The 26,629-nt window shown below is 41.4% G+C and overlaps 1 protein-coding gene across 7 annotated transcripts; it reads right to left on the bottom strand.

The window, feature by feature from the left end:
• Positions 1–1,678: 1,678 nt before the first annotated feature.
• MAP3K8 (mitogen-activated protein kinase kinase kinase 8) lies at positions 1,679–26,628 on the bottom strand. Of its 7 annotated transcripts, none has more exons than XM_073002997.2 (9): positions 26,485–26,589; positions 17,124–17,218; positions 15,566–15,927; positions 11,087–11,251; positions 7,997–8,258; positions 6,598–6,704; positions 5,750–5,902; positions 4,285–4,519; positions 1,679–3,111 (listed from the first exon to the last, which is right to left on the bottom strand). In XM_073002997.2, exons 2-9 carry the CDS (start codon positions 17,140–17,142, stop codon positions 3,008–3,010), a joined length of 1,407 nt encoding a protein of 468 aa, XP_072859098.1. In that variant the 5' UTR covers positions 17,143–17,218; positions 26,485–26,589; the 3' UTR covers positions 1,679–3,007. The 7 variants fall into 7 exon arrangements, with proteins under 7 accessions (XP_072859098.1, XP_072859097.1, XP_020656590.2 ...); XM_073002996.2 differs by lacking the exon at positions 26,485–26,589 and adding an exon at positions 26,169–26,477; XM_020800931.3 differs by lacking the exon at positions 26,485–26,589 and adding an exon at positions 26,173–26,477.
• Between the last annotated feature and the right edge of the window lies 1 nt (position 26,629).

Here is a 26,629-nt window from a genome sequence, read left to right as displayed (position 1 = left end):
CATTTAAGGGTTTTTGCATAAACTGTAAAACCTGCTATGATACTCTTGCTATTTAGGGAGATGAGATTTGGAAGCTGGACTATTTAGGGCTATTAAAAAAAATAATATTGTTGCTGTTACATATTACAAGAGATGACTGGCAAGTAACATGTTTTTTTAAGGAACGGTTCTAAGCTCATGTAAAAATGTAATCATATGTCTGTTTGCTTCTTTCTCATAATACCCAAACTCTATAGCCTGAGGCTGCTGCCACACGGTGCCGAGGGGTATCCTTGCCAGACAGTGGGAAACCTTCCTCAGTTTTACAGTGCAGAGCAGATAAGCTATTGCTGCACTGAGGATGTTTATTCCATGTAGTACAAACAACTGAGAGGGCTCAACTACATGTCGGAGCACTCCTGGTTTTACATCTGATTTAGCACACTTGAAATTGCTTTTAAAATATCAGGAACAAAATAGATAGCTGACTTTTGTTTTGTGTCATTGGGGTGTACGTGCAGGCTTCACTAGCAAATTGATGAGGCATGGAACTTTGAAGGAATTAGGACTGTGTAAGGAAAGCATGTTATTGGTTTATAACAGGGGTCAGGGAACTTTTTTACCTTTTACTCCCCCCCCAAAATTTATATAAGCCAACATTACCCCCTTGATTTGAAAGGAAGGAAATGATACTGTATTTGATGAAGCCACCTTTTTTCCTGCCTTAATTCAAGCCTTGCCTGTTCCTTTTTTCATAGTTTTGAGTCAGTCTCTCTCTCTCTCTCTCTCTCTCTCACACACACACACACACACACACGTCCACCCACCCACCCTCTATCCATCCATTTTCTCCATTCATTAAATAAGCTTGATGAAGCCATCAGTCTCTAGCACCTTCCTTCCCCTTATTAACTTGATCCTTTCCCACCTCCTGCTTGCTTGCATTCATTTCCGGAGGAAGCAGTCATTCAAAGCCCTGGATTGATTGATTGCTCGGGGGCTATTCCACAGCTGTAGCCAATTAAGCAGGCGTATCTCTGATCTCTGAATGAAAGGAGGATTTACAAGTGCCTGCTGCAACCAGGAAGTATCAGGGAGAGGTGGCTTACAATTTGAGGTTTGGCTGCAGGGGTGGGAAGGAGGGGGGTAGTGCTCTGCTCATTACCCCCAGGGTTTTCACTTTTATCCCATTTGGAGTAATTTGCCCCTGTTCCCCGAACACTGGTTTATAATGATGTGCTACCAATATCATGGTCGTTTGACTCCAAAGAGGATGGTGGAACAGCTACAGAGATGACAGAAGAAACACTATGATTTGTATTAATGAATGCTGAGTTTTTTTTATTTGCAGAAAGATTGTTGGGGTGGATACAGGATCTCCGTATGAGTGGTGCTGAATTTTTTGCCTAAGGCATGACTGTGTGTGACACTGGTAGACTTGAACTTCTCAATATTCTTTCTGTCTCATTCATTTTACCTTTTATTTGTATGGTTCAATCATACATGATTGCATCCTTCATCTTATGTGCAATGGAACTGGATTAATACAAACATCATAGTCCTTGGCTCTCCAAGCTACTTGAAGAGTTGAAAAATTGCTTTTAAAAAGTTTTAGATCACTTCCACTCAGACACAATAATATTTTTGCATGACTGCACATGCATGCACACAGACATACACAAACACAGTAACAGAATAATTTTTTGGAAGAAAAATATGGATTTATTCCTTCAGATCGGTCCAGTCCTATCAGAAAAAGGACTGGACTGCAAGAAATTAATACAACTATATTTTGCATATAAAGATCCTTAAGTATAAACTTTAAAACATATATATTATTTTTATCCATAGTATTATTTATAACATACATAGTATGCCACTTTACAAAAAAATTCAACCACTTAACAAAATATAGACCTATTTCATAAAAGTTTACATAATCATCCCATGGGATGTACCAAAATACATTCTTGAAACAGTTTTACTGACATCCAAAACATCATGTTTTAAATGTATTCAACATCTTCAAGAGCAAAGGAAGTTTTCTTTTTTCCATAGGAACACAAAATAATATATCATTTATGACATTCAAAGACATGTTTATTTTAGGAAACACATGGTCTCATAGCCATAAATTAACCCTACCTTCAGAACTGTTATTAATCCCCAAAGATTATGCAGCATTTTAACACTAATTTTGCATTCCAAGTGGATCACATGCTCACAGTGGCTACTACTTGTGATCCACAAATTACTCATGTTAGCATGCCAAAGCTTATTCCATGCCATCTCGCAATTCTTTACATGCAAGAAAACATTCTGAGAAACAACATACATTATGACAGACTCCACCCAAATGCAAGCATGTCAGTATAGAGCCTTCCTAAATAGCAGCTTAACATGTACACCTAAAGTTGTAATAGTTTTGGGGGGGGGGTGTAGTTTGCACCAATTTACAGCTTTTTGCACAGAACTGATCAAATGCCCCTGGACTCAACCAGAAAATGAATATTATAAAGGAAAACCTTTTGTGGCACAGAAATTCCATAATTCATTTTTTGCCTTGTTTTTAACCTTGTTTTTCAAGACCTTGTCATAGTGTTCTTTTTGAGGTCAAGCAGAATGTGGGCAAACGAAATCCTTAGGACTCCTATATGCATTTAGGATTTCCCAAGCCTGTAGCCCCCCCCCCCCCCGAAAATAGCAGCAGAAAGAAAGAAAGTAAGTAAATAAGAAAGAAAAAACATGTATTCACTTAGCACACACTGAATGTTATTCAAACAATGTGTTCGCACAAGACAAGCATCATACACCACACACCATTAGCCTGCCTTTGGACAAGTAAACTACTGTTGTTGTTTCATTAAAGTTCTGAAAAAAGGTTCATTTTACAAATTCCTTCAAGTGATAAAAAGCATTGCACACTCCTCCTTCCAATTAAAAAAAAAGTCATCCAAGAGAAATTCTTTCCTCCTGATCAGCACAGGGAATTCCCACATCTACTAACAATGAAGTCCTGTTGTAGTCCTCAGACCATGTTGAAATAGCCAGCTAATGTTCCAAGGTCAATATACAAAGATCGTTGCCTCTTGAGCAGTTCTGATTCCTCAGTAATCGCAAAGCTTGAAGAATCTGATAAGGAAGATTAAAAATAAAAAAGGAAAAGAAGAGGATCACAATATTATAATATATTACAATACACTACAAGGCCCATTTCAGAGCAGCTGATTATGCCTGATTTGTGTTTTATTATAGTCTAAATTACTAATTGTTTTTTTAAACTTAATACCATGAAGCAGTGACGTTTGCAACTAAACAACCAGATTTACTTAAGTAATATGAATTGTAATAAGCAATCAAAGAAGTGTACTTAACTAATGCTGTATAGCAGTGTTCCCCAAACTTGGGTCCCCAGATGTTCTTGGACCAAAACTCCCAGAAGTTTTCATCACTAGCTGTGCTGACCAGGATTTCCGGGAGTTGTAGTCCAAGAACATCTGGGAACCCAAGGTTAGGAACGACTGCTGTACAGGGTTCTGAACACATAGATGTCAAAAAAGGATATAGTGAGGAATAGAGATAGGGAATCTTTGGCTTCCCAGATATTGTGGAATCTATGGCAAAACATCTGGAGGACCAAAAGTTCTCCATCACCATCGCAGAACCAGAAAATATGCAGAAAGGACCAAACAAGATGATCAGGGATAATGTTTTAAGCATTTGGGGGGGGGGGAATGGATGGATGTAGCAGACTGGTATTTAAAATATGCGGTGTTCTAAGTGCTTGATCTTTATATTAGAACCATGACCAGAAATACAATTTAAAATTGAATATATAACACAGCATTGTTTTAATTCCAATTTTGATGGTTCTCTTTCCACAAAGTGGGGGGGAAACGGAATATCCAGGATCATAGAGACAAATTATTTCATAACTCTGGAAGCTCCAATGAAGAGTTTCCTGCAGGATTATGTAGATTTGTCATGGAACTGATTTCACAAGAATTACAGAAGCTAACTGGATTTCTTCCAGATATTTCATTGTGATCCTGGACTGCCTTCCGCCTGCTAAATCTCTGCTTCAGTAGAAAGTGCTTAAACCTCAACTTCACTGTAACCTGTTTAGAAAAACCTTGAGTGGGGCTCAAGGACTATCAGCCCTCTAGATGCTATTAGACTACAACTCCCATAACCCCCTCACCATTGGCTATGTTGGCTAGGACTTCTTGGAGCTGAAGTCCAGAACATCTGGCAAGGCAATGGTTTCCCATCTCTGGGTGAGAGATAAGAGAGTAAGTGTTGTACCAGTAATGTTCTCAGGCAGTTCAAGCTCCTTCTGTTTTCGTTCGAAGAGAGCTGAGTCCAGACTCTGACATCGAGGCTGTTCCTCCCGTGGTGGGTGCAAAGCCACATGTTTGAGCAATTCTGTCGCAGAGGGTCTCTGGTTTGGATTCCTTTCCAGAGCAGCTTCCAGGAACATTCTCATACTAGTGCTGCAGTCCTCGGAGATGTCTTCCAGGGGTGGTGCTTGCTTGTGGATCTATCGAAAGGATCAAAAGAAACCATTGTAATACAAAGAGAAAGGGTTTGGAGGGGACAGATACTGTTTTTGTGCTGATTAAAGTTACCGCCCTAGGAATTTCCTTGCCCTGACTCATGGTTTGGAAGGCTGCCACTTTTTAGTTGCTCTGATGACTCACAAGACAACTGGAGGCTGAGTTAGTTTTGCACTAAAATCACAAGCCTGAAAATCAGCTTTCAAGTTCATCCAAAGGTCTGCAATCCTAGTTATGCAGTTTGGGAAAACAAACACATAACAATCTGGGTGGGGTGGGGAGTCAGGGGGGCAGCAAAAGGGATCACCAGCTGACATAAGCCAGCAACAAACAGTAGACATTTAGGCAAATCTATTATCTGAAGACCATCAATGTGGGACAGCCTCCACTGAAACTGTATTACATCTCAGGCATATCATGGAGCAGCAATTTGATCCACTTTTGAGAATTAAAGAAATGATTCTGCTTTGTTTTGTATGAAGTCCTCTACTCATGCTCCTGTATAGACAGAATTCTCTGGGATACTTCTTTTTCCCTAAGGAATTATGTTTTGGGATTTTTCTTGTGTTGATAAAAAATGTACTAAAACTGACCTCGACTCTAGCTCCAGTTTGCAGAATATAAGGTCTTGGGTCAGCCCAAGTAGGCGTTTGAGCACATGACATCCAACTTCCTTTTGCAAAGTTTACTTTCTGCCTGAGAACCTCACAGCTTGCAGTTTCTACCTCCTTCCCACAAAGATCCTGTTCATCCTCCCCAAAGCTTGGCAATATTACTATTTTGGGTTACGGCTTCCAGAATCCCAAAATCTATAACCCAGTGATGCTGGCTAATAGATTCTGGCAGCTGTAAACATCCCATTCCTCACAACAAGAACCACTCTTGAGCATTGATGCCCCCACAATTCTATGGAGGTTTACCAGCTTGAAAAAAGGGAGTGGAAAAAGCCTGAGAGTAAAGCATAGCAGGATTCCAGCTTGCTTTGTAGGTCTCAATGAAAAACACCTTGTTCTTAATAAAAGACTAAACCTCTCAGACTGACCCACTTCATAAGGGATTCTTGTGAAGTTAATGTGGGAAGGAAGAGGGCTACATACTTCAGAAGTCAAGGTGGGACTTAAGTGTAATGAATGAAAAAAAATAAGGTAAATAATCTGCTGTCAGAAATTGCAACAGGGAGATCCACTGGACACCTGCCCAAAGGTTATGCTTACTATGTAGAGGTAGGAGGGGTATGCTGCACGAGGATATCGATTCACCCATGGTGGGATGCCGGTCTGCATGTGGATGATGGTTGCCCCCAGGCTATAGATGTCAGCTTTGGTTGTGTGGCCCCGGCAGAGGATCACTTCTGGGCTCATGTAAATCTGCAAAGGGAACCCAGAGGGAAATAAGTTTCCATGTAAAACTTGCCCTTCTCCCACCTTGAACATCGGAACCACAACAGGTGCATGGGAGAGAGAGGTGTCATTTTTTGTTTGTTTTGTTTTGTTTTTGCAAAGGCTGCGTGAGACAGCTGGAGCCCAGAGTAAGGGAAGAAAATGGCTGGCAACCACAGTGGATGTCCCTCATAGCAGCATGCTTTGATAGGGTGATGTCTGACAGGGCCTCAGATTTAGTGAACTGTCACGCAGAGTGGATATGTCCAAAGAGAGAGGAAATCATTTAGCCCACCAGGCATGTGTACAGCCCTCCGTTCTTTAGAACTTGGTTGCCCCTTACAAAGAACATTCTTGGCCGCAATAGCAGCCTTCATATGAGTCTACAGTGGAAGAGATGGCATGTCACTAAACAGGTATCTTACTACCACTACCACAATTTGACTCCATTGCTTTCAAATCCGACTACAGTATATTTGAGCTAGACAATCTCAGTTTCACCTCTTACGACAAACTAAATGCGATACAATTCTCGGAGAAAGTTCTTAAACACAATTTCCACGGAAATGGGTGGAAGATCACGGTAGGCTTTCCATTAACTTGCCTCCTACCATTTATCCATATCGCAATATCTGCAAGAGAAAAAGGAGCCAGGTTCCTTTCTCATTCACCAACTTGCTCACCTCTGTCCCTCTGAGCTCTTTGGGATAGTAAACATCTTCCGTCATTTGAACACTGAGACCAAAATCCACCAGAACTGCTTTGGTTGACATGAAAACAATATTGCTTGCTAGAAACAAAGGGGACAAAACGAAGGCTTTAAATTCTTCAAGGAAAAGTATCAACATTTACTTTAATGCAGAAACCGTCTGAGGGCATATGGAAGTTAGCACAGGGTGGCAGGGAAGTTACCCCAGGTGTCTAAAGAAATGAGACCCTGGTTGTCAATATTCTGCTGCATAGTCACACTGATAGAGGGGCATCAGCATAATGTCAGCAGCACATATTTAGCAAGTTCCTGCTTGAATCTCTCATTGTGCACCAGTTAGGTAGCTTAGCACATGACCAGGAATTCAAACAGAGACTTGTTAATTAGCAGCAACTTCTTACTGTGAGTTACACCATTATCCCTTCCACCAGCATAGCTATTTAACTAGATTTGGGCCTTTATCTTCAAAAGAAGGCTCTTGTCTATCTAAATATGGCAGTATAACATAGCAATTGGTTAGCGTCAGCAATATTGTAACCTTAGGGAGTGAACCTGAGATGTTGTTGGACTACAGCTTCCATCACCCCAGCCCACTGACCATTTTGGTTGGTGTTGATGGAAGCTATAGTATATAAACCAGAAAAGCTGCAGTTTCCTAACCCTGTTCTATTTACGTACCTCAGCAAATTGCTTCAGGCAAACTTTCTCTCAGTGCTTGGCTACATGAGTGACTTTTAGATGGCTTGTTGTGCATTACTGTTCTAACTGAGTCTTTAGTACTACTTGTGTTTAACATCTCTCAGAGTGGTATTTGTTTGCTCCTTTGTAATATTTGCATACTTATTGATTTAACTTCAATATTGTTTTTTTAATTATGTAAGCTATCTTTTTATACTCGTTGTTCTTAGCTTTAAATATTGACTTTTAACGATGTAAACTACTCTTGTGCACTAATTGCTTTCAGTTTTAAATATTGTCTTTCAACGATGTAAGCCATGTTGGATCCTTTTTTAAGGAGAAGGGCAGGGTAAAACTATTTTGAATAAATAAATCCAACAGAGTTTTATGGAACTTATACCTGAGTAAGATCCACCAAGACACTGGTGGCACAATCTTAAAGATTAATAGCTTTCGTTTGGCACATGTTTTCCTGAATCACAGCCTCAGTAATCTGCTACTAACATAGTACAGGAGGTCAAGCTCTGAACTGCCCTTCTCATTTTGGTGCCCTCCAGATATAGTGAACTAAAACTCCATTCTAGCTGGAGGATATCAACTTGGGTACGAATGCTCTAAATATTATACTAACAATACTGTATGGTATCACCGATATAAGGATAGGAACAAGCCTTTAAAAGAACATTCCAACCTACGTTTTATATCCTGATGTATCACCCTCTTTGAGTGAAGAAATTCCAGCCCTTTGAGGATATGCTTGGTCACCCAGATAATCTCAAATGATCTCATGGGCCCACAGCTTTCCACCTTCTCTAGCACAGAGCCCCCTTCTCCTGCCTCCATGAAGAGGTGGATTGTCTCATCCCACAAGATGGCTCCATAAAGTTCTGCAATATTTTCATGGCGGAAGCAGGCCTGGATCTCAACATCCGATGGCTTAAATTGCTCCACCGGGACCTAGGATGCAAAAAGAAGAGGCATGTGTGAAGTGATACACCATTGCTGCATAGCAGCTCTTAAGATGACAAGCTGGTGGCACTGACTAGAAAAGAACTTCAAAGAAGGCTATAAGGGAGGTATGGAAGAAAAGGGGTACTTGCTCAGTGGTGGAGGCATTACTGAAGTGAAGGGGTAGGTGGGTAAAAAATGGCTAAACTAGCACTGAGTTCTGGAAGCAAAAGCCAACTTGGGTGGTGGTCAGATGAGATAGACTGAAGACCTTCACTGTCTACCACACAAGTATCTAACCTTCTTCTCTGTAGCTTGAAGGGAAATATAGGGCTTGTTTCAGTACTAGGTAAGCCGATGGCTTGAGCAGCACTCAGAAAAATAACGTATTTCTACTATAACAGCCAGAATACCCCAGTCACCACAGCCCGGCAGAATGTGGGGACTGCCGGCCTTAATTTAATTGCTAGGCCTGACTGGAATCGACCCACTGAATCAACTGCTGGCAGGTACAGGCAACATTTATGTAAATCACACTGATTTAATGGTTCTACTGTAATTGGGAACTAGCCATTGGACCAAGGTTATCGTCTAGAAAATTATATTTATTTATTTATTTATTTATTTATTTATTTATTTATTTATTTATTTATTTATTTATTTACATTTGCATGTTGTCTTTCTGCCTGCTAAGGAACCCAAGGTGGCTCCCAAGTTATATTAAAAATAAATTGATGAAAACCTCAATAAATTATAACACTAAAAAACAATTAAACATATAACAATATTAAAACAAAACAGTGTTTTTACATAACAGCTCTTCCTACTTTCACACCATATATAACCTGGCTTTCAAGATTTCAAAACAAGATTGAGATTCCTCCCACAAACATTAGCAAGTGAGTCGCTCATAGTGAAAACACTGACAATAACTTCTTCAGAGGTATTTAATCCTCTGCTTGAAGTTACCCCCATACACTGAGCTCAATGCAAAGCCCAAGCCATACAAAAGCCTCCAGTTCTCTTTTACTATACAAAAAAAGGTCATAAATACACCTCAGTTTCCCACAGCATGCACAAAGGCTTAACCATAGCTTGCAATCCAAATGATAAGCACGATTATTAGCACAAACCATAGTTTGGTGTGGCCTGAACTGAGTTTGAAACCCGCTACATGCATCAGAATCGCAGGATTGTGGCCATACTGGCTTATAGCTGTGAACCGATACATTCACTTTTAAATTCTTCTGCATACATTTGTGTTTTTACCGTGGCTATAATAAAACATGTCTATGCTAATTAGACTCAATAAGAACCAGCACCAAAGCTGTTAAAATTAGGCTTGTAATTCTCACCAGTACAGCATAAGAGTAACAAATGTTTTCCATATAAACATCCTGAATTTACAATATGTGGACAGGCTTCATGCAAGCAGAGGCTCCAAGGATCTCAAGCTAGCATGAATGCATCGGATCTTCATTTTCATCCAGGGACCAAGCAACCTCAAATCAAATTAGCTTAAACAATGTGGCTGCACCACATGCCTTCTACTGCACCCCACCCCCATGATCTTAAGTACAATTCAGAATGACATAATGGCTCCCTTGATATACACAATGTTCTTCTCCCCAAAACAACTATCCATGCTCACATGGAGCTCCAAACACATACTAAAATCCACCATGTACATTGTGGACAAATTGTTTGTTATCAAACAAAGCAGAGGAAACTGGAACATCCACTGGTGGCTGAGATTGAGTCTCAAGATGTATACCGTGTTTCCCTGAAAATAAGACAGGGTCGTATATTAATTTTTGCTCCAAAAAGATGCATTATGGCTTATTTTCAGGGGATTTTTTTTATGCACAACAATCTACATTTATTCAAATACAGTCATGTCATCTGGTAGCTGCACAAGAGTGGAGGGCGGGGTTTCACTTAATTGGGGATTATTTTGGGGGTAGGGCTTATATTATGAGCATCCTGAAAAATCATACTAGGTCTTATTTTCAGGTTAGGTCTTGTTTTCGGGGAAACAGGGTAAAAATACTGGCAATGCAGACTTTCTTCGTATCTAAAAAGCTCAGGCTTGATGTATTTCAACTGTGGCCTTCTTCAGGAGCTAAGCATAAAATAAAAAATATGTATTAATTTAGAAACAGCTGGTTTAGGACAGTTACAGCTCTTTTTTCTAATCTACACAGTTAATATAAAATATTGATGATATGCACAGAAGATCAATAAACTCCTAGTACAGATTAATGAATGGATACAACATAAAATCCAAGTTCTGAGAACTTTTGTTTCTCGTTTGGTCTATAACAGCTCCAATATTGATCCAAAGTGCAAATGCAGAAGGGATGGTACCTACTTATTCTCAGCTGGCAGATAAGTCAAGGACAGTTAGATACCATGTGCGTATTCATTAATATTTTATATTGTTAACTGTATAGACAAGAGCTGTAATTGTCCCAAGCCAGCTGTTTTTAAATGAATATATATTTTTATTTTATGCTTAGCTCTTCAAGGCCACAGCCAAAATGCGTTGAGCCTTTGTTATGTATCACCAGGTTGTTTCCTAAGTGACTCTAATGTAGGTTTCAAGATCTATGAGATGCTCAAGGAGTAATTGACTATTGCTTCCCTGCAGTTAACTTCCATGACTGAGTAGTGATTTGAACTCAAATCTCCTAAGTGATTTGGAGAAATTACATTTAGGTTTTTCTCCATCCCCAAAGTGTCTAAAGACTGTCTCCCTCCATTAGGGAAAGGCAGAAAGCACATCCAATGATCCACTGTGAGCCCAACATATAGCAAACACACAGAAAGAGACATACCAGTTTGCAGGCCATTCGCTTTTTTGTTTCTGTGTCTTGGGCCAAGTAGACTTTCCCAAAAGCTCCCCGAGGTATGAAGTCAGTCCCAATATTTCTATAAGTTAGCTTCCATGGAAACAGGAGCACATCTGAGTCAATCTTATAGCGCCCATTTTTGGGAGTGATCTATTACCAAAAGAAGGGGAAAAATTAAAACAGGAATATTTTTAATCAGTAGTTCAAGCTGAGATACGGGCAGATCTGTTTACTGGGCCTAACATGAGCCTGGACAACTTACTTTATTGGACTGCCAGCTCCCAGAGTTATCCAGCCAGTATAGCTATGGGATTCTGGGAGATGTAGTCCAAAAATATGTTTCCCATGTTCTGAGATGTATGGATCTCAGAACATGAGGCAACCCAGTGATCTCTCTGTGTTTTTAACTAGAGCCTCCATGATCCCTGGTTTATAAAAGTTGTAACCAAAACAGGCGGGGTGCCTAATTGCCTATCCCAACACTATCTTACAGTGGGTCTTAAAGGCTTTCCTGCTCTTGCCTTTCCATTGGACCATTTCAGCAAAGTGGAGAGGGGGGATTTGCTGCTTGGGTAACAGCCTATCCTCCATACTACTTTACCCAGGCTTCATGCTCTGGAGAGGACACCTCAATACAGAGCATGTTACCATAGTCTCTCGAGACTGAAGGATGCCTATGAAGATGATGAAAGGCTTTCCTGCTCCTCCATCATGACACCGTTCTCCAGTATTCATGGCATGTTTTAACAGTGGTAACCTAGAATCGAACCTGCATCCTTCTGAGTGTCAAACATCTGCTTGGACATGGAGCTGCAGGTGTTTCCCAAAGTTTGAGAAAGTAACTTTTGGGGCCACAACTTCACGGATCTCTTAGGCACTGTGGTCATGCTCGCAAGAAGGGATGTCTGAGAACTAACGTTTTTAAAAAGTAACTTTTCCAAATTCTGTGCTTTGTATAAAAGAACCCGATTTTTGATTGAGTTTTCACCTTCCAAAAACAAAGACGCTTTAAAATGTATGCACTCTACTGTATATGTAGAGCAAGCAAATGGGAACAGCATGTGAAATATTCAATTTGCCCTAGAAATATTTATAATTCCAAGCAGCGGTTGGCCTCCCATAAAGCATTAAGTTGCACTTGATTATCCGGCCAGAAGAACTCGACCTGAGGCTTTGCATAACAAGTCCACCTGATGGTTTGTTTGCTCATTCCTGGAACCCGCCGACCAATTGCTTCACAAAGCTGTGGGTTTGGCTCGAGAGGACGAACAAAGTATTTCCACATTTCCTGCCATCAGAGGCTACGCAGAGGAGGCAGGGCAGGGGAAGGAGAGCCATTCTTCTGAAATGGATCGTGCAGGTAAAAAGGATCCTGTAACGTCTACTTACATCATCTGTCCCAGGAAGGCTTTGTATTGTATTTGGACACTGCAGTTTGCACACAGCAGAAGGCAAAACTGGATGGAGCTCTTTGAGTTTAAAAGGAGAGCTCCAATGGGTAGCCCAATTAGCATATTAATGTTAACTTGTAGTGATCCTCTTCTGGGTTTTCCAGGAAGAGAATACTCAGAGGTGGTTTCCCAGGCTCTTCTTTTGGGGGTACCCTGGGATTCTGCGGCTGGTTCTTCTCCCCACTGGCAGATGCCTAAAGCCCTGAGCTATCCAGCCAGCAATTAGGATATTACAAGAGTCCAATGAGCATCCATTAAAAACATGTCCCCTATTAATTAGGGGACATCTTTCTGTTTTTCTTTTTTAATTGCTCTTGGTGGGTTATACCTTTATACAGTACCTGATTGTACTCTACCATGAACAGAAGAAATCAATCCAGTTGTGGAATACTTTTAGATCTAGCATAGACCTCCAGGGGAAGGGAGTTTAATGAATTTCCCCTTCCTCCTGCAACAACTCCACATAGTAGGATATTCTGAGGGTCATCGAACTATAGAATTCTTGAGGATCCAGTACTCCTTGGAGCAGATGTTTGTTTTTTTCATGGGCAGCATGTTTCTTTTAATGGTCAGTCTCCCATTTCCAACATCAGAAACAATCACTGACTCAAAAGCCCTTTCCTGAATATAATACACAATACCTACTAATTCTAGGCTGATGAAAACTGCAGGTAGCAGGTGCCACCTTAGAAGGGCCATTCCTACTTCTCTCTCACACAAGGAGTATTTTTCTGAAGCCTATTTTTACCCATTTATGGATTATCTTAAAATAAATGATGATTTTTACCTTTGAAGCTGCTATTCACTCATACACAAGTTACATTTGCAGACTGAACTAACCGATTGATCTAAGTGCAAGAATGTACTCAACTAAGTTTTTGGTTTGTTTTGTTAATTTTCAAATTCCAGGTTTCCAGGGATATATGCCACCAATCCATGTCACTTCTCCCCACCTCTCTATGAAATGTGTTAATGAAAGCCATGCATGGCTTTAAAACAAAGGGATACCAAGTGCAACCCTAGGGCTACATGTGCACCCCTCAACCTCTCCCTGAATCATCATCATTATCTCAGAACTGCAGAGCTGGACGGGACCCTATGGATCATTGAGATGAGTCCCTGTTAAGGAGGCACAAAATCGGTTCTGTAGCCAGATTCCTAAACCACTGAGCTATCCAGCATTTCTTATTTTTTGGCAAAAAGGTAAATTGTTGAACAGTTCACCTTGCAGCTTGCAGGGGCCCTCTAAGCCATTAAATACGAAAAGTCCCTCCTCCCCAGTTTATTGGAAATAGGTTTTAGCCACTTTTTGTTAGGTTTCCATGAGTTTTTTAAAGCCTGTGCAACTCTGAGAGGGCTCCAGAAGGTGGCCCCTAGATCCACCAAGGTTGCCCTTCTCTGCTTTAGAACATATCCTATATCCCCAATATCACTTTGATTTACTGATTACTGTTAGAAAAGGAAGGGGGGATTTTTAGGCAGTGATGGCACATCATCCTATCAGTTATAGCTTAGGGGTAGGGTATATGCTGCATAAGCAGAAGGTCCCAGGTCAAATCCCAGCATCTCTAGGAAAGGCTGAGATACCATCAGCTGGGGTAGATAATATTCATCAATATGGACCCATGATTTGATTCATCGAAGGCAGCTCCCTATGGGCCTACAGAAGAAATATAGGTCAATGGGATCTATACACCATCCCATAATATAGTTCAGTGTCCAGCCAATACTGGCCTCCCAATAATCATTATCTGTACAGAGGTGGACACTTAAAATATTTGTGTATAGTTAAATAGGCAATTGATGAATTGGCTCTTAGCTATGATAATGCCAGGTGGGGTGACAGCCCCAGGGAACAGGAAAAGGGAATTAAAAGTGATCAGGACCACAACATACTCCAGTGCCCATGACCCAAATAAGTAAAACAAACAAATCTCCTGAAGGCTGTGAGGTCTTGCCCCACTACTTCCAGCATTACCAAAAGCAGAGGTTCACATAGCATGGCTCAGCTCAAAGTAACCTGAAGGAATTATGTTTGGGGTGATGACACAGTGGCTGAAATCCAGCAGTAAGTCACAACCAGAGTAGGTTCATTGAATCAGTGTAGATTTGGTGAGTCAACATCTATATAAGTACTATTGATTCAATGGGTCTACTCTAGCTGTGACTTACTACTGGACTCAGCCAATGGCTACTTAGAATTAGAAAATATAGTTTTAAATGGCTTTGCTACCCATGGTTTGTGCTAAATGCGACTTGGCTTAATTTGTGAAATGACAAATATTCACCCGCGAATGTGTCTAGGGCAAGATATTTTGAACAGAAAGAGGTTGGTAGTGACAGGCAGCTCTAAACAACAGTTTCATGGATGTTTGGAAGCTCCATCTTGGGGTTTGGCTTTCAAACCATTGTAAATGCAAACCACAGTTTCATGTTACGTCTTAGCTGATTGCAGCTTACACAGGTGAAATCTCGTGATGAATTTCCTCTGTAAAATCCAGTGATCAACAAACAAATTGGGAGGGACAAACAATGGAAAGGCATGTGATCTACATGCTAAAGGTCCCCAAGTATCCACTTCTGGCATCTTCAGGTAGAGCTGAGAAAAATTCCAGACTGAAACCCTGGACACTGCCACTTGTCAGCACAACAGACTGATGGAGTAAGCCAACTTCCTGCACTCCTGTGATAACTGCACTGCTTACACATAATGAATTTTAAACAGGTAGACCATATTTGAATATTACAGCTCCATATGGGCATCCAGGGTTATTGCCGATAGATGAGAGAGATGGGAAGGACAGATAGTTTCTCGCTCTTCACCATACAGTGGCCTGGCCTGGACAAAACACCTTATCCAACTTCTGAATCATTGTGGCCCAGGTGCATCTACACCATTGAGACTCAAATCCGTCAACCAATTTGTTAGCAAATCCCTTGATATCCAACAGTAATCAATCCCCAGAAAAGCATCCAAAAGGACAAGAGCTGGCTTTTCCAGAAAGCAACATACCATATTTAATATGATGCCTGATTCTTGTCTTCTGTGTCTGCAAATCTGCTTTGCCATGTTGGACACTTGGTTCGCAAAAGCAAGTAAGTCTTCCACGGTACCATACTTGACAGACGACAGCAGAGAAACTTCCCTTCTGCTGAACAGCAAGGACTCTGTGTGTTCCTCGTTTTTGTTCATCTCCGGGCACAGAGTAAGGACACTGTCTTTATAACCTGCCAGGTCTCTGCTAGGGTAAAGGTTCTCCATGATGTCAATCACTTCAGACATATTCAGGTCTGTTAGTAATAAATCAATATCTTTATTGTCACTGTCCATGCTCATATACTCCATCACTGTCTCTCTTCTTAGTATTATTCCACCTGTAAGAGGCGAGATAAAAACAGAACAGTGTCTCACAGTTGGCTAAAGGATAAAGCTAACAGATTTCAACATAGAAAATATTTTTCATGTGCAACCAAAAAATATATATACACATTCTGATCTATACACACTTATCCATCCAATGAAGAAAGCTGCAGAGAGCAGAGTGCTGCAGTTTACACACAGGCAAGGTACAACCATTCACTCATTTACATGGGCTTATGGTTGTGATCCTACATACATTTATGTAGCAGCAGATCCACTGAGATCAGAAGGACTTACAAACAGCCATCTCTAGGATCAGGCCACTGGCTCCATAAAGCAATTATACCCACACCTACTAAAAAAGCATGAATGAGTGAAGCCACTGGCAAGCTGATAGTGAAGAAGAGACTGGGGACTGGATGTGACAGTGAGCCATTCAAGGTCCCAGAGCAGATGTTTAAAAATTGCCAGGGAAGCTGTAGGGGCTGGGGAAACCCCACACCATCGCTTTCACTCTTGGGCAGACTCCTTCCTGGTATCTCAACTCAAAATCAGGAAGTGCCCCCTTGTATTTTTTTTGGACCACAGCTTCAAGAACATCTGGACACTGGCCAAGCAGGCAAGGGGAATTTTGAGAGGCTGTAAGAAACTCTCCCAAATTCTTTTCTTGCGATCTCTTTTCTGTCTCCATTTCTATTTTTGTTTCAAAATGCTTTCAAATACAGAAGCAATCCAGGGAAGTTTGGAACCAGAAGTCTTGAACCACTGAAGAAGCAGTCAAGAATCCTCTGAGGAGAAGGCATCAGGGAGCCATTGCAGCCTTTCCTGTACACTGAAAGAACAGAAGCTACAGCATAAGGCAACAGCTCACTCTGGACTGTTCAAAGGCATGTTCAAAGTCACAAACATCCCTCTACCTTCTCCACTATGGCAATCAAAGAACCAACACAGTGAAGAGAATTTTGCAAACATCATGCAATTTTAACTTGGTAAACATTGTTTACAGCATTGCATAGTACCACTTAAAAGGAAAAAAATTGCAAAATTCCACGTTACATTATATTACTCAACATTTTCTACAACTGTACAGTGATCACCATTCTCTATCCCTTGGGCTAGCTCTCTCTGGGTGTTTTCTTTTTTCTTTCTTTCTTTATCAGATTCATAACATAGTTTGAATAAGGGGGTGAGGGAGGAAAAGGGAACTTACAGGAATCCAAAACTGACATGTCAACTAAAAGCACTTTGCAGGCCACAATCAGAATCTGAAGGAACTTTCCTATTCACAACACACTCCTTAAAAACCTGGAAAAACAAGGATTGCATTATTTTAGACAATCAGGTGACTGGAAATCCCCCAACACATACATCTCTCCACAGGCAGTGCTCACATCAGTAGAAAAGGCAGCTGGCCTTGAGCAATCACTGGCTCCAAAAAGGCCAAACCTATTATCTGAAGTTGTATTTGTAAAAGCACAGACAGAGTCAAGCTGGCACTTATTACCCAGTTCACAGAGATAAAGCTGCTTTCTAGTTTGTTTTTGTTAAGTTTTATGAAAAACAACAACAAAACAGCCTCCTTCTCCGTAATCCTAAATTCATTTGGCACTGAGTTCAGAGGAAGAAATAGAAAATTCCACTGAAAAGGGGAATTCCTCCTGGAAAGATGAAACATCCAGAACAAAGTGAGATTTCCACGCTCTAACTTACAGATGTGATTGAAAATGGACTCTGCTTTGAGAAGGCTCTGAAATGCATCCTATCCACCCATTCTTTTTCAACCATAACAGAAAGATAACGCCTACCTGTCTTCGGGCTGAAGACAAGTGTCCCTCGACTCAACTGGCTTGCTTAACACACTCACATGTATCTCCACAGATGACAAGAAAGATAAACTGGACAGTGACACAGATGGAAAGGAGGAAAACGTGTCACTCCCTCCGAAGGTTGGGCAGGCGACACCTGATCTCCTGAAGCTGTCAGGCAGCGTAACGTGCGTGCCAGGCTATCGTTTCTGGTCAAGATCATTATCTCCATTCTACTCATTACAAGGCTTGTGCACAGAGTCATGGACAACAGTCTACACTAAAGGGCCACATTTTGAATAAGAGCTGCACAGCCACCTTAACAAAAATAAAACCCTATATAATGTGCTGTAATTCCTTTGCCCATACAACATTCTTATTTATTATTATTATTTATTTAATTTATATCCCGCCTATCTAGTCGTGGTGGACTACTCTAGGCAGCCAACTATGTGGACCACTCAGAAAGTGGTCAAGGGCCTTAGCTCTACCTAAGCTTCCTATTCTTTCTATAATGTGCAGCACAAGTATACTTTGAGTGGTTGACTACCATATAGTCCTATCAGACTCTGCTACTATCAGTGGTGTTCAAAAGACAAGCACCTCCCTCTACTCCAGAGCCTAGTGCTTCTATTTAAAAATTCTGCAAAGGGACCTTATTAGGGACTCACCCAAGTGATATTTCCACAGCAGCTGATTAAGTTCCCAGTAGAGTTTCATGGGGAACAAGTTCATAGGAGAAGTTCAAGATACACCAACATCATGAGCTAATACAATGCTTGGAGATCTGTGTTTGGGGATTACCACACTCATATTGACATCTGTCTTCCAACACATACGGTTATTATTTAGGAAGGGATTAAAATGACAGTAGAAAGAAGAACTTAATATTAGATAAGAAAAGTGGATGAATGAATCTCTTATGTACTTCTATCTACATATCAGAGATTCTCCAACTGATCAGGGATACAGTGATGCAGATTCACTGATTACCTTTAATCACCATGCTTGGTTAGACCAACGGGGGATCCTATGTTGTTGAATTATGCCCTTTCATCATTGATTCTAATCACCTCTTGACTACTTCTGTATCTCAAAACCACCCAGTATTCTCTGGTACAAAGATCACTGAAGGTGACCTTGTTATTATTTATTCAGTATTTTATTCCACAGGGATATAGGGGTGAGTCAAGAGTTCCTAAATATCCTACACAACCTTTTTATCAGATCCATACAGATTTATAACCTGTGTAGAGGAACAATTCCCAATATCAGGGCTCCAGACATTCCTGAACTACAACTTCCAGAAGCCTTCACTATTGGGAATTGTAGTCCAGGATCCCCAAATTTGGGGCCCATTTATGTGTGGTATATATAGAAAGTTATTTTCTTGGAAGCCACTAAAAACTGTGACACACACACACACACACACACACACACACACACACACACACACACACACACACACACACACACACACACACACACACACACACACACACACACACACACACAGAGTTTTCAAGACCTGGGCACACTGATTAACAACATGATAGTCTGGAGGTCACTAATTCATGGGGTCACATAACTCAATAGTGACCTGATAGCACACAGCAACAATAATTTTTAAAAATGAGCTAAACATCACTGAGATTAGCTTACTACTTTTATAATCAGCTGTTAATTAACCCAATGTATTGAGGTCAATTTTTCCCTTAGTATGCAGATCAAGGAAGAAAAATGCAGTTCTGTGTCAAATTGAGACAACAGAAGAGGGATTATCAGGAAATTGCCAATGGAGAGGGTAAGCAGTTTTAAGAATTTAGGGACTCACTGCATCTGATATAGATCACTGATGATAATAAGGAGGCAAATGAACAGAATAGCTTGCAGTCTTATACAGCACTGGTTCTTAACCTTGGGTTACTCAGGAGTTTTGGACTGCAACTCCCAGAAGCCTTCACCACCGTGCTGGCTGGGGTTTCTGGGAGTTGCAGTTCAAAAACATCCGAGTAACAAAGATTAAGAACCACTGTTATACAGGATTGTGGAAGCATGCTTTGGGAAGATAGAGGAATATGTGTACATATTTACTCTGTGTATGGCTTTTTCGTGTGTTTTTTCCTCTAGAATATTTTCAAAAATATATCTGTTTTAAAACAAGATAAAGCTCTAGCTCAACAAAGCTCAGCAACTGGAAGCTAAGATTCATGTCTTTATAGAAGTGCCTCATGATCAGCAAAAATATCATACAGCATCAAAAGCTGCACTCACAATTTGCCCTAAACTTTGCCTTGGTCTCTTAGGTCCAAATCTAGATGGACATAAGGATGGATGATCTAGGACCAACAAAAACATCCCCCACTACCCTCCATTTCCTCATGAAACATCTCACTGTTAGCCTGGATGACCTACAAGCTACATTGTATGATAGTTTCCCCCAACATCTGCAGACTTCCAGATGTTTTGGGATTTCCATCATTTCTCACCATGAACGATATTTGTTGGGGCTGATGGGAATTGCAGTCCAAAACATCTGGAGGATACCAGGTAGGCAAAGGCTGCTGCAGAATATATAGCAGCCAAGAAGGTGTAGGCCAACTTCTATTATTTATTTTAAATGTTTCTATCTTACTTATCTCCCAGGTTGCTTAACACACATTGAGAAGGGAAAGGCACATGGTCAATGAAGGCAGAAATCCAGTGAACTCTCAAGTGGCTGACCAGTGGGGCCATTAAGAGAGGCGTAAGCAAACATTCCTTTATCTGGGACAGAGACACCCATGGGCGGTATGTGTTCCCACTGAGTAGAAACGTGACCTCATTTGGAAGCAAATGTTTTTCCACAACACTTCTCCACTAACCTGATTCATCCAACACACTCCTATCATCAAATCAACAACACTGCAGATGATTCAGGATTGGAGCATCCAAACAGACATGAGGTTGGTAGTGTATTTTTAGCTACTCCACCCAAAATGGCAAGGCAAAGATTTTCAGAAGATGCCATTGCTTCTTTCCATCCAGGTAAATTAACTTTAGAAGCTCCATTTTGGAAAGAGCAGCCCTTTTATCCAGTTATCCTAGTACTTTGAGAAGTACAATCCTGGATCAGACCATAGGCTTATGTAGTTCATCACTGTTTTCCAAGTGTGGCTAGGTAGCTATTTCTGGGTAGCCCATCAGCAAGACATGAACCCAACAGCACCCTCCATCTTGTGTCCCCCAGTATTCTGCCTCTGATAATGGAGGTGGTATCTATCCATCCTATCCATCCTTATCAGTAGATACTGGTGGCTCTAACTTCCATTACTTTATCTAGAGACATCTGAGATCTTAGCCACTTAAGCCATTGCTGGACAATATGTAGGCCCTCAGATTATGTTGACGTGCAACTCCTATATTTCATCACCTCTGACTATGTTGACTAAGGCTGATAGGAACTGCAATCCAACATCTGTAGGGACACAAGTTGCCCATCTGGGGTTTAAGTGAAGATGACAGAAACCAAACCAGGGACTTTCTCCATGTCATGGCGGACACTCTTGCACTGAGCTCCTCTCAAAGAGCAAAGATACATATACATCTTATACCAGTTCACGCATACATCTTAGGATAAAACTAGAAATTATGGGAAATGTGTATTCCCTGCAACTAACCCATGCATATTAAGAGGAATTAACATGCATGGGATTTCCTCAAAGTTGCAAGTCTCAGCAATTAGACTTGAAAAGTAAGCTTATGTTCACCTTTCAGTGACCAATCACAAAACAAAAAAATACAGTGGTACCTCATTTTAAGAACTTAATCCGTATTGGGACTGCGTTCTTAAGTTGAAACGTTCTTAAGTTGAGGCACCATTTCCCATAGGAATGAATTGAAAACCATTTAATCCGTATCTGCTGTTTTTTGTTCTTAAATCAAGGCGCTGTTCTTAAATCGAAGCATTGGTTCCCACAGGAACTAATGCAAAGCCGGTTAATCCGTATCTACCACTAGGGGGGATTTTTTCTTCGTCTTTTGACCTACGGTGAACTTAGCTCAAAAAAAGAGGGCAGGAAAGGGTTTTTTCCCTCTTTTTTGGTTCTTAAGTCGAGGCTCCGTTCTCAAGTCGAAGCAACTTTTTGCGAACGCAGTTGTTCTTAACTCGAATCGTTCTTATGTAGGGACATTCTCAAGTCAAAGTACCACGGTAACTGCATGCAAGGTACATAGGTGAAGAAAAGCATGTTCTATGACAAAACAGATATTATGCATCACTTGAAGGAGCACCACATCAAATTCTATGCTAACCGCATCATCTCATTTGAGCCTCAAAAACACTTTCTTTGATTTTGATTTATAATTCCTCTACCCACAAAAAAAAAGAGGAACAGACATGCTGTCAACTAGCATGCTTTCCCACACAACCCAGAATTCCCCTGTAAAATTTCCTTAGGGAGACCCCAAGAAATTGAGGAGGACATGTTTTGTTTTCTGGTTGGCTCAGGAGAGCCACTGTTTAAATTACCCTCTTCATTCTTGGTAATATTGCTCGTGCAACAACCTGACCGAAAAATAGCAAGTAAAAAAAAGGAGGAACTGCAACTTCTGAATACTATTTTTACAGATTCAGCCACAACTGAAGTATCAAACACATTTCAATTGCATTTTTATTTGTAAGCCTCTGTCAAAACCACTATCCTGTGTAAACAATATAATAAACATTTAGAAGACTTACATTTCTGGACTACAGCTCCCAGAACGCCCTGGCCAACATGGCCACTAGCTATGATTTGCTTGAGAAATCTAGGAGTTCTACTGGTAAAAAAAAGGGTGATTCTTCAAAACTGCAGAATTCTTCCCCTAAATATGCAAATCATGCTTCCCGGTTACATCAAATCTTTCCTCTAAGGAAGAATGGACAAAATTTAGCCCTTGGGCTGTACTCAGTCCTCCAATAACTTTTCTTTCCAACAGTCTACAGCCCCATCAGGCTCCTCAAAATGATTTCCTGTACAACGTTTAACATAAGCAAAACAAAACAAACAAAATCTGTTTTCTCAAACTCGATGGGGGCTTCCTGTCACTTCTGGTTTCACTTTTCACATTTTGACAATATTTGTGACCTTGAGCAGGATCCCATCCTTGGATTGTATGCAGCTTGAGGATTCTGGGGACAGAAAACTGACTGACACTCACTCACTCACTCACTCTCTCTCTCTCTCTCTCTCTCTCTCTCTCTCTCTCTCTCTCTCTCACACACACACACACACACACACACACACACACACAAACTACTGAAATTTGGGTGGAACAGCTCTAAACAATGTTGTGTTGCATACACCTCAATTGCCAAGGTGCCTCAGCCATTAGGATCTTTTGCACTTCTTTTCCCATTTAATTTACTGTAAATTAATTTGCTGTAACAACCTGCAATTTTGTTTCTCATTCCATGTCCAAAGTAGTTCAACTTTCTGTATTTTTTTATGATTCCTAGTGCTTTATTCATTCACTTTAGCATGGTTGTCAAACTCTGGACCCAAGAAATTTGTAGCAGCCTATGACCAATCCAGATTACAAATGCTTCTGTTTTCCAGTTATCTATGTTAAACTCCATAATTTCATGCCATACAGCAGGGGTCCCCAATCCCCGGTCCGCGGCCCGGTGAAAGTCCGTGGTCATAGCAGGACTGGACAGCGAAGACAGATCTCCCCCCCTGCACACACTCCACCCCCTGCACCACACCCACAAGCATGGCCCACCACCCACATGGGTGCCCTGCCCCTCCACAAGCATGCCACACCCTCTGCAAGTGCACCCCGCCCATCTGCAAACATGCCCCACCCACCCGTGAGTGCAGGGGGTGTCCCCCCCGCACACGGACTCCGCCCTCCCAACTGGTCCACAGTTCAGAAAAGGTCAGGGACCACTGCCATACAGCATCACCAAGAATACAAAGCACCATAAACTGCATATACCTGTAAGGACTTTGCATGCTCACAACCAATCTTAGTTAATCCCTGATTCCCCTTTTCTTTTCTTTCCCTAGTGTTAAACCTTATTGTTGAAAGTTCTTTTTATGTAAAACTGTTTTTTATTCATTGTTGTACCCCTTGTTGTAAGCCGCCTAGAGTGGTCTAATCGGCTAGATAGGCGGGATATAAATAGAATAAATAAACAAATAAATAAATGTCTATTATTTTCTTCCCAGGAAGCTGCTCTGGGCTGTCTCTCTACTGATGTTTATTGTTTTGATCCCCTCTGTTCATTAATAATAATAATAATCATGCACCATCAGGTGAATTCTGACATGGTGATCTTTTTAGGTAGAAAGTACTTAGAAGTGGTTTGCAATTCCCTTCTTCTGGAGGCATCCTGGGTCTGTGCAGCTTACTCAAGGCCACATGGGCTGGCTCTATTTGCAGGAGGCACAGTGGGGAACTGAACTCCCAACCTCTGGCTCCACAGCTAGATTCCTAACTGCCTGAGCTATCCAGCCACCTCCCTGTTTATTAATGAGTATAAAATCTGCCACCTCCTCACACTCTCATTCTGAATCTTTAAAATGGTTGCACTTAATTCCCAATGAAATCAACAGGATGTAAAGTTAACTCATCTGGTTTGCATCCTACTCACTGTTTTCCTATGGCAAGAGGTGCAAGAGCATCACTTTAAAGTAGAGGTAGTGGAGAAATTGTGACCTACCCCAAATTTGCTGGACAGCAACTCACATCACCCACCCAGCAGAGTGAATAAAAATTAATGATTTTTAAAAAATTGAATTGATTTAAATTTTTTTAAATGATCAGTTTGATTTAAATCAAATCTATCCTGCAGTATATCCAGTTGTGGATATACTGACAATGGGAATAGCAGCTCAAGAAGACTGAAAAGGCCAGAACTTCCCCATCTTTTTGTTAAGCAATGATTTACTGGCAGCAATGCCTTATAGTTCCACATAAGCATTATTTTTAGAACATTTGGTAAATGAATATTGCAGGTCAAGGATTTACAGATAATGCTGACAATTCTGTGCCTTTCAATAACAAATCCTTCTTTATCATGCTTAATCAACCTAATCAGCCACTGTGATAAAAATAACACAAACATTCCCAGCATTTCTTCTTGCTTATCTAGCAAAAAAGAAATCATGGAAAACAGGAAAAAGTTTTACAGCATATGTATAACTTCTGGTGAGCTTTTCTGGGTTATTTCCCATTTCAACAGAGGCAGTTCTCAACTTGACAAGTTAAAATTAAAATTAAAAGTTGATCAGTGCAAACAAAAGGACTGCAGAAGTGGGGGATAAAACAGATCACACTAAAGAAACTTTAAAGTGCAAATTAGACCTCTCCAACATTCCCTTTCTGGACATATCCTCCGTTGCCTTTCAGCTTATGCTGTTCTACCTAAAGCTGGAGTGGGGCACAATACAGCCCATGTGCCACACCGAGACCCCCGAGTTCATTTTTGCAGCCTAATTACACATTCTTCCAAAAAACACCCACCTCCAACTACAAAAAAATTGAGATTTTCTTCTTCTCGTGCATCCTGATGGGTTGGAGGGATAGAAAATCAGCTTCCCCTCTCTGAAGTTGCCTATTGCTCATCTAATGGGAACATCTGGTCACCAGCAAGGTAGAAAAGCAGAGGTATTTACATTGTAAATCTGTGCTCTAGACTTTAGCATGTTAAGATTCCCATTACCGGCTGAATGAAGAAAGCATAGCCTGAAGGGTGACGTCCTAAACATATCAATGGAAGAGAGTTCCATTGAGTTTCACAGACCACATGCCCATCTGGTAAACCTAAGACTGTAACTTAAACCCAGTTGTCTGGGAATAAGGTACAATGAACTCAATGGGACTGACTTTTGTAGAGGGCTGCATTGTTAATTATGTCAAGATTAAGAAATTGTGCATCTCTTGTCCCTGGCTGAAAATGCTCTGCTCAAAAATCATTACTAGAGAGCATATTGAAGTTGTAGTGTTCCAAGTAAAATTGAGTAACTTTGAAACGTCTGCACCAAGACTAGTGTAGCCAGTGTGATCTACTGTATGAAAAGTTTGGACTTGCATCCGGGAGACCTCAGGTGATTGTGGGAGATCAGCCTATTTTTCACAAGCATCGAAGCATTTAGATCTCTTTAGCTTTTTCTCCTCCATGCATACTTTCAACTCCTTTCAAAGTTTAGAGAAACAAGCGTGATCTCCATACAGAGACGATAGTCTTGACTGGATCCATTCTGTGCAAAATGAGACTCCCCTTCCCATCCCCTTGCTCCCGAGAAAACCAAAATACTGTATAACACTTCCCAAAGGAAGATGTCGACAGTGAAGGAACCGGAGCTTATATCCTGGAGGCCCCGGGAGGGGAAGCAGTGTTTTTTAAAAGGTTATTCACATGGTCCCCTATGAAACTAGACTGGGAGAAATAAGTACAGTATACAGGCTGACAGTGGACATACAGACCGATGTCGCTCTCCCCAAGCCTCTCCTCCTCTTTTAAGGGGATGATCCGATGGCTTGCTTGCTTCCTTTCTCGCTCTAGATCGCGGGCGGCCGAGACTCCCCCGCTGGCCCGTGGGGTCCGCCTCACCTGTGCCCCCCGCGTGGGGAGCGAGGGCTCCAGGTGTGAGAGACAGAGAGAGAGACGGTGGCTGGCTGGCTGGCTCTCCCCGCCGCCTGTGGAGTGCAGCCGGAGACAGCTCTCGAGTCCCAGCGCAAAGCTGGAAAGCCCGGGCGAGCAGGGAGGGCCCTCCGCCTGGAGCCGAGCCACCTCACCTGCAACCCTTGGCGCAGCCTCCCGGCGACTGACGCCCGCCCCAGCCCGGATGGGTCCTCCTCCTCTTCCTCCTCCTCCCTTGCCCGCCTGACGACTGGCCGGACGACCGCTTTCGATTCCGGATTTTGGCTTGCAACTCGAAAG

Source organism: Pogona vitticeps, chromosome 6 (assembly GCF_051106095.1).
Source record: "Pogona vitticeps strain Pit_001003342236 chromosome 6, PviZW2.1, whole genome shotgun sequence".
Lineage (NCBI taxonomy): Eukaryota > Metazoa > Chordata > Lepidosauria > Squamata > Agamidae > Pogona > Pogona vitticeps.
Note: the sequence above shows the minus strand (reverse complement) of the source record. Positions and strands in the feature narration are given on the sequence as shown.